Source organism: Haliotis asinina, chromosome 16 (assembly GCF_037392515.1).
Source record: "Haliotis asinina isolate JCU_RB_2024 chromosome 16, JCU_Hal_asi_v2, whole genome shotgun sequence".
Lineage (NCBI taxonomy): Eukaryota > Metazoa > Mollusca > Gastropoda > Lepetellida > Haliotidae > Haliotis > Haliotis asinina.
In genome coordinates this window covers 39,220,020-39,236,047 of record NC_090295.1, presented here as the reverse complement: position 1 = coordinate 39,236,047, position 16,028 = coordinate 39,220,020, and the positions used below count along the sequence as shown (strand labels likewise).

At 38.2% G+C, this 16,028-nt stretch overlaps 1 protein-coding gene across 3 annotated transcripts in view; it reads left to right on the top strand.

The window, feature by feature from the left end:
* Positions 1-16,028, top strand: part of LOC137268463 (basement membrane-specific heparan sulfate proteoglycan core protein-like) — a 215,648-nt gene that overhangs the window by 77,428 nt on the left and 122,192 nt on the right. For all 3 annotated transcript variants that reach the window (XM_067803030.1, XM_067803029.1, XM_067803028.1), the window contains exons 4-7: positions 1,042-1,193; positions 2,659-3,174; positions 6,429-6,551; positions 15,430-15,552. In XM_067803030.1, the coding sequence (XP_067659131.1) occupies positions 1,042-1,193; positions 2,659-3,174; positions 6,429-6,551; positions 15,430-15,552 (914 nt within the window). The remainder of the gene's footprint in view (positions 1-1,041; positions 1,194-2,658; positions 3,175-6,428; positions 6,552-15,429; positions 15,553-16,028) is intronic.

Here is a 16,028-nt window from a genome sequence, read left to right as displayed (position 1 = left end):
GGTTGCTTAGAGGAATAGCACTTCGGACAGATTGGAGGAAAACATACGGTTGCTTAGAGGAATAGCACTTCGGACAGATTGGAGGAAAACATACGGTTGCTTAGAGGAATAGCACTTCGGACAGATTGGAGGAAAACATACAGTTGCTTAGAGGAATAGCACTTCGGACAGATTGGAGGAAAACATACAGTTGCTTAGAGGAATAGCACTTCGGACAGATTGGAGGAAAACATACAGTCGAACATCATTGTGTTGAACTCTGATCAGACAATATCTCGGTTGTCTCTACATAATTTCTTAGCCCCAGCAAACTAGTTCATTACATATCATTATTTGCACCTTTTTAACTTGAGATAGATGTGTCTATATTTTTGATATCTCGGTATGATTTCATGTATAAGTCAGTATCCTTTCCTGGTTCAGTTCATATTGAGACAACGATGTTCGACTGTATTTAATCTGTAAGACTGCGCAGTGATGAACTTATGAGAGGCTTTTCAGAAACATTTTCATGCTATATGATTTAGTCATTGCCAGTTTGCTTGATGTACACAAGATGAAAGATGATACGATGAACTCTGGGTGGTTGGGTAGCCTAGTAGTTACATCTTTGTTTATCACACCTAAGGAACAGATTTGATTCAAAACATTTTTGAAGCCAATTTCTGGCATCTCCCATTGTGATATTATTGGAATATTTGCTAAAAGTTGCTTAAAACTAAACTCACTTTCTCTATGTCTTGACCTGTCTTGTCCTTCAGCATCACACTGATGTTCTGGCTCTTTGGAAAGAGTAGTTCAATGAAGTGGGAATAAAATCACCCACACAACAATTCAGTGAAAATCATAAAATATGCTTGAAATATATTGTTATTTAAGGTTATATGTGAGATGAGGCAGCGGTAAATTTGTACTTGATGACAACCATGTGAAATCAAACTGAGAGATTTTCCTGACTGATGAGTTTGAGTGCCTAGTAAAGCACGGTATTCCTTTAGTTTGTCACAGCCATCTGACCCTTTGCTTCTTTGTATGTTTCAGCAAAGGATCTCTAATGGTTTCATTTGATCTCGGATCTCAGGGATTTGATAATCCAGATGCCTTGAGGCAAATTATTGAAGATGCCATCAAAAGTGGCTATATTGGACCATACAGGGTCAGCCCAGAAGGGTTTGATTTCAGACAATTTGAAGGTGAGTCCCATCTTGTTTATATACATACATATCCAGTAACATTGTAGAGCTCTTGTAGGTTGATGGAGTATGACTCTGTTATATCCTGGATCATATGTCACATCATCTGACATCAGTACACCCGGACGGAGTATAACTGGGTTAAATCCTGGAACATGTGTCAAATGGTCAAAAATCAGTGCACACTGATCGAGTGTAACTGTGTTATATCCTTGATCATATGTCACATCAATTTACATCAGTGCACACTTATGGAGTATAACTGTGTTATATCCTGGATCATATGTCAAATGAACTAATGTCAGTGCACATTGACAGAGTATATCTCTTTTATATCCTGGAACGTAAAGTTTGTCATGGTAAACAAGGGTGTACACAGTGATGGAGTGTTCACTGTCAGATCCTTATTCAATATCAGCCTTGCTGCCAGGGTAGAGAATTCCTGTGTGCTTTCCAAGTTGTTCTATTCTGAGTCAGTGTTTTATGGCAGACTAAGCTAGGGCAACTTGATATACTTGTGTTGGTACATGGCAGAGTCCCAGAAGTTTTCACAGTACAAAACAATGCTCAGGTTTATGTTGCCCTTCAGGGGATAAGTACCGTATATTACTGTGTATAGGCCGACCCCCTAACTTGACCCACAAAATCAGTGTCAAAATGGTATGTTTCATGCATAAGCCGACCCCCGCATCAGACATCTGCCAGTTACATCTGCCAGGTCCTAGGTCTAGGAGCCAACCATTGTATCATCACTAACCAGATAGTGAACTTAACTTTATCAAATGTTTTTGCTTTTCATTGCTTGATGATTTTTTATAACTATGTGAGAGTACAGAAGTTTATTTTACATTTTATTAAGTGGGAATGTGCAGCTGTAGTTCCACTTCATCTTTCATTCTGAACAGAGCAAAACCTGTGAAGGTCCGTCAGTTTTAGTTAAGTTTTACACTGCACTCAACATTATTCCAACTATATATCAGCAATCTGTAAGTAATTGAGTCTGGACCAGACAATTCTGAGATCAACAGCATGAGCATCTATCTGCACCACTGGGAACAGATGATATGTGTCAGCCCAGGCATGGAGCCTGACCACCCGATCATGTTTGTCTGAAAATGATTAAGTTAGACATACATTATTATTGACATTTTCTGAATCACATATATTCCAGAGCTTAACAGCTCACACCACTGTACCCTTGTCAGAAGTGTTGGCTTATGAATGCCTAAGTTATCCTTTAGACCATTCCAAGCAGTATTAAAGCAATATCGTGATGATAAACTCCAGAAATTGGCTTCACATAAACTCATCATGGCCCCACTCATAATCCTATGTTAAAGTATATAATCCAGCAGAAGCTCAAAAGGGTAACAATCATTATAGTGGATCATTTGGTGGACGGACCCCTGGTTTATTTGACTCAGAATTTCTGTATGGACTTACTGTTGAAAATATCTGTTCGCAGAGCCAGTATCCTGTCCTAGCTTTGTTGGACGTGAACCAGAATCGCTCCCCAGGAACGGTACCAACTGGGCCAACCTCCTTGTCAACAACATCTTCCCCTGCAATGGAAACGTTGTCGGGTGGGAATATTACCGTCTCATCCCAACTGGCGTTGCGTATGTTGGTGTATGGAAACAAGTCACAGATACGGAATTTACTCTGGTGGGGAAGACGGAACTTCCTCCAGGTCCAACTGGAATTAGAATTGTGCAGCTTCAAACCCCAATCAATGTACAACGTGGAGATTTTATCGGCATTTTCTACCCCCGAGGAACACCAAATAACGTGATAGCTAGTGCCACACTGGAGGATGAGAATGTATCTCTGAATGAGATGTTCCAAGATTATTACGTGGAGCTGTACAACGACATGATTCAGGAAGGAATACCTTTCAATATCGAGACTGTTCAGTACTCCAAGACTGATGCCACCTTTGCCATCCGTGCCATTATGGATTATGCTGGCGTGTCCCCAACAGGTATGTGTTCCTCTACTTGCCAGTAACTGTTAAGTTGCCTCCATTGGACATGCAGGATCCTGTTGGTTTCTAATGACATCAACAACATACTTAGTCTTTCTTACAGTTCCTGAACTGTATTGAATGTCCCTGCCACCCTGCCCCTTGCCTCTTGTGAAAAACCTAAATAACATATATATGAGTATGTCTATGATTGACGTCTCGACGTCTTGGTGCGGCAGGGTCCAAATCTCCCCCCTCATAAGGGGTTCTTTTAAAATGGAATCCTTCCTTTCTCTGAAAATGATGTATGATTCAGATGATTCTGAAAGATATGCAATGGCAGAACCACAAGGAGTACCTTCACACCATTTGTGGACAGGGGGGTATCCTAGTAGTTGCAACATCAGCTTGTCACACTGAATACCAGGGTGTTCGATTCCTCACATGGTTACAATGAATGAAGCCCATTTCTGCTGTCCCCCTCCATGATATTGCAGGAATATTGCCAAAAGTGGCATAAAGCCAAAACTCACTCACTGTCTCGCAGTCCCCGATCCTTATTATTTTCCACTCTGCCTAAGCCCATCTGTCATGCAAAAGGACCTTTCTATAGGTTACCTTTGCTACTGGTTTCCCTTTTTACTGGGGATCTTTTTCAATGAAATACTTTTTGTATGTATGGGGAAAGGATGTTTCCAGAGGCATAAGTGTTTGTCTCATTTTAGTGTGCTGGTCAGATGTGCTGCTTGGGAACTGTGCCTACATTAGGTGAACATCATTCAAAGCAAACTAATGCAAATGTTATAAAGCAATACATTGTACCTTGGGACTCTAACTGTACCTCTTGGTAGCTGGTATTAATATGTAAATAGACACATGCAATGGTTTACAGGCTGTCCCTTTTCTGTCCCTCTCTCTGTCTGTCTGTTTGTCTGTCTCTAATTCTCTCCCTCGCCCCTTTCTTCCCTCTCAATCTCTGTCTCTCTCTCTCTCTTCCCTCCTCCCTCCCTTGCAATCTCTCTCTAATACTCTCCCTTTTCTTTCTGCCACTCCCTCTCTCTCTCTGTGTCAGTCTCTCTCTTTTCCAATTAAAAAACAATATTTTTTTAAGAGTTTACATGAAACTAAAACATTAGGACATCTGCCCTTCCAAAAAGGAAGTAACAATTGTATGATATGACACTGCCTTTTAACAGTATATCACAGAAGAGGAATAACAATAATACATATAACACATAGTACCCCTGTGGGGATTTGAACCTCAGTCATTGAGCAAACACTTGAACCCCTAGGCTACTTCACTGGCTAGTTAAGGCTTTGTCTGTTTGGAGGCATTAAACTGCCACCCTTCTCATGGAGCCGGCAGTTTTTGTTTCTGGCTTCATTATACAAAGCCAAGGATATATGACACTGATTGGTCAATTTAGGATCCAATCATGACACAGCATTTTGTATGTCACTCTCTTTGGTCACCTCTCTTGACTTTAAGGCCAAAGGGGAATGTGTATAATTAACGATGCAGTCTCACGTAGAGATTACAATGTATTTATTCAATGTGGCTGTGGACAATACAATGTATATACTTAATTAGGCACATAGGATAAACAATGTAATTATTTAACACCATTCTGGTGTGACTGTCTACGCAGAAAAATGATATCCATTGTTTGTCAAAAGAAGAATTTGCAAATTGTAATTCAATTTGTTTGTTGTAGAAAGAAAATAGAAGATCTAAGATGACTTGAAGCATGAGTATTTGCATTAGAATGTATGTCTACCATTACAAGAGCTGTAGTCTCAATAATGAGTTGTACAGGTATTTATCAACTCTCATCCTAAAGAATACAGCTGTATGATGTGTATACATGATCAGATGTCTACAGAGGTTAAACAGCTGAAGTAGGACTTCAACACTTAGTCACTGAAATACATCTGACTGCGGTTGTGTTAAAAGAGGCGTGTTGGTAGCTGAATGGTTACGGTATTTGTCCATGACACTGCAACCCTAAGTTTGATTCCCACATGTGGTCTGCACATGTTATATTTCCAAGAAATAATATTGCAAGGGAAATAGAAAACAACTGATGCACATATTTTGATCGTATTGTTTTTCTCTGTATAGGTAAGATAGAAGAGATATAGTTGCAAGGAGCAAAACAGCGTAAAAAGTCATGTTGGCGACTCCGAAGGTCTTACTTTGTCTTGTTTGTAAACTATACTGTGATGAATAGAGGAATATAGGAAGGGAATGTGTTCCTGCAAACTTTACCGACCTTGGCATGTTCTGTGTGAAATAAAAATATATCCAGATTCCTGTAGTCAATGTCAGACCAAGATGGTTAAGTCATGACACAAGTTGCTTTTGAACTCAAATTTTGGCATAACATTCTTTAAACTGAACAGAATATTTATGTATGTAATATATAGCTGAAAAGCCCTTTTTGGTACCATCAAGCCTTCAATATTTTGAACATTAGTCAGTGTTTTTTTCTGCTCAAAGAGACAAAGGGAACATTTTACTCCTGCTTCAGTCAATCTTGAACCTTAGGAATGCCATGTGAATAGAGGCACTAATGGACTCTGACAGTAGACCAAGGATTAGTTCACTAGCTTATCGCTTGAGTTCCTGTGTTGCTATATGTCACAATCTGTGGTAAATCTTGAAACTGGATCTTGTGTCATCACCCGAGATGATGAGATGTCAGAGGTGACCTCCCCAAATGTAGACCATTTCTGATTCTACCTTGAGCTATTAGAATCTTGCTTTTAGTTTGTAGTGTCAAATCTCCCATACTGTCATATTAATGAAACAGTTCAAAACTAACCACACTCCCTTTGATGTCTAATAAGGTGATCATTGTATTTTCAATTATTGTCCCATTGCTTAATTCCTGTCCACAATGAAAGAGGCAGGCCCTTGTTCTCCAAAGAAATCATAGTGCTAAGACAACTGGAACTCCCATGTTCTCACCTACACTTACAACAAATATGAATGCATGTGCAGACTCTTTCAAAACAGCCCGAAAAACCCATCTGTTCACAATATCTCTCTCATAGTCCTTCAGACTTTGTATGTAAAATGTTTATATACTCAGACTTGCTGATACGAGAAAGAACTCAACACAACTTTCAGACTTTCTCCTTCAGTTCCATTGAGCAAATACATTTTTGAAACAGGCGCTATATAAATTCATTATCATTATCAACATTATCCGTATGATGTATGGCTTTGCTGAACTATGAAACTATGTTGCACTGTTTACCATCACCAGACACAGCCCTTGGAACCTGCGCTGCAGATCAGTTTACCTGTAACGATGGAGAGTGTGTCATCGGCTCGTACAGGTGTGATGGTCAGATTGACTGCCCTGATGGATCAGATGAAATCAACTGTCGTAAGTATTACTTTGCTGATTTCTTCCTCACTGTGACTTTCTTAAACATGATCGTAATGTGTGAAGGAGACTAGAACATGGAGACCTTAAGATACAAAGCCTTATAAACCTGCTCTTTGGATATTATATACATGACTGCTTGGGCAAGTTCGATATTTTTCCTGAAAAATTCTATATGTTTCAATGCCAGGTTCTTACTTTGTCTAATTATGTTAAGTATTTAAGGTCAGTTTCTTGTCATGATGTTGCTGAAGTATTGCCAACATGTTAAATTTATACTCACTCACTCATACATTCAGTGTGAGGGACCCGTGAAGGTCCCGGGGTAGAATAGGCCTTCAGCAACCCATGCTTGCCATAAAAGCTGACTCAGTTTGTCGTAAGAGGCGACTAACGGGATGAGGTGGTCAGGCTCCCTGACTTGGTTGACACATGTCATTGGTTCCCAATTGTGCAGATCGATGCTCATGCTGTTGATCACTGGATTATCTTGTCCAGGCTCGATTATTTGCAGACCGCCGCCATATGGCTGGACTATTGCTGAGTGCGGCGTAAAACTACTCATTCAGTGTGTGGTGCTTATGAATTCAGCAATTTGGTTGCTCTAATTACAGAAAGTGTCAATGTTACATATAGCCCTGCATCAGAAAACAGGAGGCACAAGTACTTGTCAATTCTTTTTGCAAATACTTGTAAGTTGTGATGAATTCTGTCACAGTGGACGTTGATTGTAAGTGATCAGGGCATTATTAGATATTAACATAATGTCACTGTCTATTGACATTATAGTTGTTGAGAGAGGATGAAATGTTGCTGATGTGATACAAGCATTAAGCACCAACATTTGAAAACATTGATGTGGATGACAATTTATCAGAAGGATGAAATATTGCTGATGTGATACAAGCATTATACACCAACATTTGGAAACAATAATGTGGATGACAATTGAACTACAGGATGAATGTTGTACTATGAGGATTATACACATGTAATATATGTGTATAAATATATAATAACGCATACACATTCATGTTTATGTGACAATTGAAGTAGAACAGTCAGGTAATTTGTTGGTTCACTATATGATATAACATTGATTTGAAATATTTGAGAGAAAAAGCAGTTTTTTAAATCTGATTCATAATGAAGCAGTGACTTTCTACACAGTAACAGCATTCAAATGTATATGTCAAATCTCTTTTTCAGTTTTAAACCCTGTGCATAGGGAAATTCCTCTGCGTTGATGCCACAGAAATTTTGTGACTGTGAAAATAACTTCATAAAGCATACATTGTGTTTAGATGTGAAAACTTGAACTTTGATCTTGATGTGAATTGTGAAAGTTTGATATGATATTTCTGTGCATCAGTGTTCTATATAAAGTCATATCTTTGCATACATATGATACAACTTAAAAAAAAATATGTAAATAAGTCAGCAAGCATGCCATAAGAAACCTGGGCATTGTCATCGTTTGATCAAACCCATAGAGAAAAAATCTGCTGAATTAGCACTTCCTGACCATGTTAAAGCTTTTAACATATGACCTGTCTGCAAATTCAAATCGTTATCATATTTGGATAATCAGCCACAGGGAATTATGTTACACTCATGTTCATTAGAGTAATTGAAAAACATGTCTGCATTTGTTGTTTCTAGTCAGACATCAGAGATTATATTTTATATAAGCGCCTTGATCATTTTAACCATGTAAGTATTAGCTGTTCATCTTTAGAGTGAGCCAGTAGCCAAATGGTTAAAACATTTGCTTGTCACACTAAAGGTAAAGTTTCTTCTCATTTGAAACAAGTCATTTTTTGACATCCTTGTCTCACAATGAAGGTCTGGAATGGGTGAGGGTGTGAGGGAGTGAGGATGAGTTTAGTTTATGCCATACTCATTTGGTGGTCTTTACATTATTGACTCCAAACCAGACACTCCAGTGGTCAATAGCATGAGCATGAATCTGCGCAATCGGGATACAATGACATGTGTCAATAAAGTCAGCAAGTCTGATCACCCGATCCCGTTAGTTGTCTTACAACAAGCATGGGCAACAGAAGATCAGTTCTAACCTGGATCTTCATGGATAGTCTGGGTTGTCACTGGTATTTTGTTGAGGTGACTGACAGGAACTGATCTTGTTTGCTCACTCATTCAATGAAAGGGAATTTATACCAATTTTTTAGATGGATACTGGTGATGTCAGCCATTTACCTGATGTTTCTATGCACAGACTACCATTGAATTACTGAAATATTGCTGAGTACAACATTCAACAATGAGCCAATGAACTTGATGATGGTTGCTTTTGAAGGCTGTAGAAGTAGTGTTGGGTTTTTTTAATTCAGCGAATCTAAAATTTCTAATTCGATCTGTCATCTGAGTAATTGTTTTTAGGGAAAAAAGATCAGATAAACTGTATGCGATAATTGATCTGTCATTTGAGTAATTTCTTTAGCGCCCAAGTCTTTGTCGTCACTTTTGTCCCAGGTTCAGCTTGTCCTGATCTTCGTCATTGGCAGGATATGTGGGAGAGAAAGTTGTAAACACTTCACTCTTATCTCACAATGATGATCTGGAATTCACAGGGCTACGCCAAGTGTCATATTTTATGTCGGTTTCCTACATATACTACTCAGTAGATGATAAGGACCATATCATTCCTAGATTACTATAACATTATCACAGAGTATGACTGGTTAACTGTAGAAACTGTGATATCTAGTTACAAAATCATACAGTCAAAGAATAACCATCAGATTTTCAAAGACAGCATTTTATCCTGCATGAGAAGGATAAGATATATCAGATATATATTAATATATACATGGCACAGGATTTCATTCCCATGAATCATATACATCCGTATCAGAAATTGCATACCATACATCAAGTATATATAGAATTATATCCAGTGCCATGAGAACTGTCGAAGTATGATACTTTCAGGGGATCAACGTGGCGTTAACAACTGGCAGAAAATTAATAACAGTTATTAGCTAAGTGCTTTATGTCATAAATACCATATGTTTTAAAGGTAAATTGTCTTTTGCTAACCTTTGATGAATATAATACATATTTGATATTTGTAATTTGATATTTACACTACGGAAACACACAGGATGATAAAGTAGTAATTGCTGTCATTAGATTTTTTTCAGAAACCATGCATGAATGTATAGAGTGAATGTCTAATTTACCGTATAGTGCCAAATGTCTTCCAGTCAAAAGTTGCCCTCAGAATCATCCACACTCCCGAAAACCCTGTCTACCTATTGGGATTTCAAGTCAATAGATTATTGTGCACATGGACAGTGATCTTGAAGAAACCAGGTTTATTGGAAAGTACTGTATCGATGACACCGTCCGCTATGTCATAAACATATTTATCACATACCTATCAAAGATATACAGGTGTGATAGAGCTAAGATACACTGCACTCATATCACCCTGGTTGATATAGCTTGTTTCTACGTTACAAACTGGAGGTCAGTATCAACCTAAGTGATAAGAATTCAGAGTTACCTCCCTTAGTGGCACTGCCTAGTCAGTTTGCACTAAAGTCAAATATGTTGTATTCACTTGCAAACAGAATCTTTGGAGCAAGATGCCATCATAGAGAAAACTTACAACAGATTAAACAGCGAAATGGACTGAGTGGTTTTGTGAACAAAATAAAAGCCTTGTTGCTTTTTAGCCAGTATAGACAAGAAGCTGTTAAAAAACTCTATTACCTCAGACAGAACATAGATGTAAAGTATGAGTATTGTATTAATTTAAATATTTTCCAGTTGATCATATGTTAGATGGTAACAAGGTTAAGTGGCAGTGTCCATGGTATATCCCTTTTCTACCCACAGCTCCCATACCAGGCCTTCGGCCAATGGCTCTGAAGTTGATGTAGGATATGATACACATATTGCCATACAACAACCTGTAGTTTTCATTTCAATATAAACACAATGATAAATAGTTTTATTCTAGGCATACCATATGTGGTCAATATATGCTCATGGAAATGAATAGGGGAACACCTGAAAGTTTGGGCTCTGCTGAAACTTTCCCCGGGGTAAGAATATCCTAGGACAGAACTACCCAGAGGAAGGTCCAGATTCTTCGTGGGCCTGATACACCGAGTTTGATTCCGCATATGCATACATTTCTCATGTTCCCCCTTCCCCTCCATGATATTGCTGGAACATTGCTAAAAATGGTGTAAAACCTCACTCACTCACTCACTCACTCACTCACTCACTCACTCACTCACTCACTCACCCACCCACTTAAGTGACATGTTTTATTTCATTGTGAATACATTAGATAATACTTACTTGTAATTTAGAAATGTGGAAGTCCTGTTTACCCTGTTTTCCCAGGGCCCCATTGTACTAAGTGACTGTAGTGCTAAGGTGATCATAACTCCCATACTTTAACATTGGACTGTGATAGTCCTTGCACTAATATTATCGTGTGGAATGGGGCCCTAAGACATATATTAATAGTGCTACTATGATTATAACTACGCCTGAAGAAATACTGAATACCTAAAGACAGCAATCGCTGCACTTCAATACTCAGCTATCAAGCCACTATGTGACTTTGTGTGACGTAAAGAGTGCACTTGATGTACTGATTAATGAGATTGCCCAGTGCGAGATGCCAGACTCCAATTTTTTTTGAAAGGTAGATTATATAGCCAAAATGTTTAAACAGCCTATCTTAGAAAATTTTACATGCTTGGGATATAGAGCAGATAAGAGTAAAATTAAGAACATTTTTAATTATGAAAAATATGCAGCAAAAGCATTAAACTGTGAATTTTATGTGAATATTTTTGGAAATATATATCACAAAAGGAGCAACTAAAATAACACTAAAAACACAACGAACACATTTTTTACTGTAAAAATGGATTATGTATTTCAGGATACCATTTTTTTAAGAGAAGCAAGAGTACTTTGGGAGAAAATGTGACATTTCACCAAAATACTCTAAGTATTCTTCATCTCTGGAAAAAAATATACAAGATACCTTAAGAGAATGGGAAAGTATGATTGAAAAGTTAAATCTTTATGCCAAGTGATATTTGATCTCAAATGACACATTCTTACCAAAAGAAAACTTTCTTTATAGCAACATCCATCATTTGATTTGGACTGTGCCATAGGTATGTGTTCATTAATCATTTCAATAAGTGATGATACAGAGTGTTCGCAATTATACAAGCAGATCCTGCCCAATGAGTGCAGTTATCTGGAACACTTTGAAGCCTATTCTTGGGAACACGCTATCCATTAGTAACCAGTACATGTATCTATACACAAGTGGACCTTTTGTGTACACTTTTTCTGTGTACATGAATTATGATATACAAAAGACAGGCAACAAATCACACTACATTTGATAGTGTAGCAGGGCCAGAGGTTTGATGTGAATGAGTGCCTGAAAGCATGCCAGATTGAGTGGCCAAAGCTTTCTTCTGGAACAGAAAGGTAGGTATTTCTTTGACTGGTCATATTCAAGGGGCACCTGTCAGTAATATCACCTGTGCATTGTAATATTAACCACAGTCATCATAATCCTCCTATATGGAAATGAGAACCAAAAAGCGTAAAAATCTTATATTTACTTTCATGATTGTCAACATGTTTACAAAGTTCTTCTTGTGTCTAATTCCCCTTGAAAACTGCCATTCCCCCGGAAACAAATTCAATCAGATATTTGAGAAGCTATTTAGCCATGTGTATGCATGACTAGCTGCATTGTGATGCTGAAATCACCAAGTAGTGGGGTTGCCATTCAGTTGTGATGAGGTACCCTTCTGTGCCAGTGTCCACACCAAAATGTGGACAAGCGGCAGGGAGGCCCGGACATACACCTTTCAAGGTCATGCTTATGTGAAAGCAGGTCATGATCCTTCATTTGCATCTTGATAGGAAATTACCTTCATGTAAAACTCCTAAAAATTCAGCTGTTACACATCAAGGCCAAAGGACAAGTCAAGGCCTTAATGAGGCCTTAATGAGGGCTTCCAGTCCACAGTAGATGTCCTTCCTGTGGATTTAGCCTTCATGTTCTGTATGGTCATGCAGTTATGAGATAAACATACTCTGTTGGAAAATCAGAGGTATATAACAAAATTACTTGATTTAAAACCAAATGTGATTAATTTATTCAAATAAAAAATTTAGAGCTGCTGTAATTTTGTCATACACATATACTTTTCCAACACCGTATGTTTATCTCTTTATCTCCATTCTACCATAACCACATTATTAAGATTACAAAATATACATACTGTGATGGAAAGGCAGCGGTATATAGCATGATTATATACCACTGAGTGACTTTAATTAACCAATCACAATCCAGTATTTACTGAAGTCATGATAGAATTTTGTTTATAGTACTCAAAGATGTGATTGTCTGTTATCCTTTGACATTATTTGTGTGGATGAGATTCAACAGAAACATAGTATTACACATCACACATTATTTGTGTGCGTTCAACTCTGGTGTTTTACAGCAGGGATGTATTATTATATCTCACACTTTATTGTGTTTATTCCAATATCCAGGAGTTTTAAAGCAAGGGTGTACTCAGAGGTACAAAGAAATACATTATTATGTCACATTATATGTGTGTATTACAATTAAGGAGTTTTACAGCAAGGATGTACCCAGTGTGTAGAGAAACACATTATTATGCCTCACACACTATTCACACACTATTACAATTCAGAAGGTATACAGAAACATTATTATGTCACACACATTACTTGTGTTTATTACAATAAAGTTTTACAGCAGGGATGTATAGAAACATGTTATATCTCAACATTATTTGTGTGTATTAATATTCAGGAGTTTTATAGCAGGGATGTACTCAGAGGTACAGATAAGCACATTATTTATGTATATTACAATTCAGTTTTACTGTAGGTATGTACTCATAGGTTCACAGTATTCTGTCTCACACAGTATTTGTGTATTGAAATTCAGGAGTTTTACAGCTGGGATGTACTCAGAGTTATAGCGAACATGTTATTATACCTCACAAGGAGTTTCCTAGACAGTTTAACCCCTTGCCATACATGGGCCCAGAGACAACTTTTAACTTGCAGTCTCTGGTTCTGAATAAACACCATGCAGTTATAACACTGAAGGGACTAAATTTGATGAATTAATGATGCTAGACACGTTCCTTGTTTGTCCAGTGCACGTTTCAAACAGATATTAGTTTGTGTAGGTGTATGGCCTATCATGACAACCCATCAAGTAGATGTTACAGGAGAGCTGGACTTCAGCACTGTGATCTTTGCCGTTTTGAAAGATGTGTTTAAGGACTCGGCTCAGTCATAGTGAGACTCAGCAGAAAGATAGGGGATATTTGTGGAGTGTTTTGAAAGAGCGTTTATTCATCACAATACGGACAAGTTTGTGAAAGTTTTTTTTGCAAGACAAAATGGCGCGGTCTTGAGTTTTGAACGACAGGTGCGCTGTCTCTGTGTGTGTTGAGTTTTCAAATTTGGCTTTGAAATCAGCTGCAATGTTGTGACAGAAGTCACTACAATTATACGAAAAACATCAGAGAAGGTTACAGAAACACAGTGGAATTCTTGTGATTCACCCTTCATCGTTGTGATCTTGTTGCGTTGGGGTAGATGTTTGTTAACCCTTCCGGCTGATATTGGCTGAATCTCCAGATTGAAGAGAGACAGACTTGGAAAGACAGCAAGATGGAGGTGCTTCCTTCATTTGGTGCCTCAAGAAATTGGAAAAACTTGTGAAATCAGTATTCTGATTAAGCGTGAAGTACTTTGGTCTCTTTCGTGAACAGTGGTTGCCTTGGCAACATTAGTTCTGCATGCCGTAGATTTAACGTAAATGACTTGATAGGGGATGATTTTCACGTGTGATTATAGGGCAGAGTAGGGGTATGACATATTGTGTGGACAGTAGGATGCAGTGCTCAGATGTTAAGCTGACAGTACACACACCGATTACCTCATCTTGGTGTTACACTCTCAATTTCCGGCCAGCGACATGGAGCTGTACGTAAATGTAGAAATGTCATAAATTCAATTTACAAAAGTGGAATCTCATTGTGAAGGATAATTTCCATGGTTGATGAGTTAGGTGAAGTTTAAACCTGGGCTGGCGATGACAGAACACTTCCACCCTTGTAGGATTTGGAGGATTGCTATTGGATGTTCTGGAGTTAGGTGCTGATGTGTGTTGATAGACAAGAACTGTGAATATTTACTTGTGTTTTCACAAAGGACAACAACTAATTTATCAAATAACCTTGCAAAAAGAGGACAGGTTTCAATCTGAAGAGCCTTTGGCTTTGTTGTTGAACAGTGTTTTGCTGAATTAACAGTTTTAAAACTTTTGTAGAACTTTGCAAAATCTGGATGTAGCGTTTTGCTCCTAGTGAGAATTTGTTTTGTGCAGTTCACGTTAGCCTGTGACCTCTGGCAGGATCACAGTGAAGAATCATTAGTTTGTCAATGCCAAGCAACTTAATTAGAGATGGCACCAGATGTGTCAGTTAGAAATCAATATGTTTGAATGAAAATTTGTCAAATATTGGATCCTTAAGCCATTTGTCTTCATAAACTGCTTGGACAGAGCCAGAAGACACAGATCCTCTGGGTAATTAAACAATGCTGGGGAATACGGAAGAGATACACATCAGATATTCCCAGTGAACACTATCCAGTGGAGCAGGCCTGTATTAAGCAGAGGCTGATCAGCCTGAGCGATTGAGTGGGTGGTAGAGACTGTGTGCTGTCTACAGGGTGTAGGGTACTGCAGACATGGAAGTGCTGGTGGTGTGTCTCCTCACCCTCTTCTCTCTCTCCTCAGCCACAGAATGTGCTGACGACCAGTTCAAGTGCAAATCCGGAGAATGCATACTTATCTACCAATATTGTGATGGTCAGATCGACTGTCCGGATGGCAGTGACGAGGAATGTGGTATTTCAGGAGGTATGTGTTATACATTAATGTCATTCACTTTTCAGGTTGTTTTTGCGTGTAAGTTTGTCGGTATTGATAACCTAGGTACTTTTCATACAGTTGACTTCTAACCTGACTAACATATCTGCTTACGCTCTTGCAAATCCTGAGTCCACACACAGAGGTTTACTCCAGAAGTAGGATTTATGATCATCAATATACATTTTGTTTTGAAATTATATGTTGAATTAGAAAACATTATTCAACCTTTTACTATGCTAAAAGCTTCATATCTACTTGTTGACAGGTTCACAGACACTGTAACTAGTACACATGATATTGAATTAAGAAACATTATTCAACCCTTTGCTATGCTGTAAGCTTTATATCGCCTTACTGACTGGTTCCCTCATATAATATGTGCATCACAGACACTGTAAAAAGTACACATGATACATAAATAATGTAGATCAACATGCCTGTACATTCAGTGACAAGTTGAATCT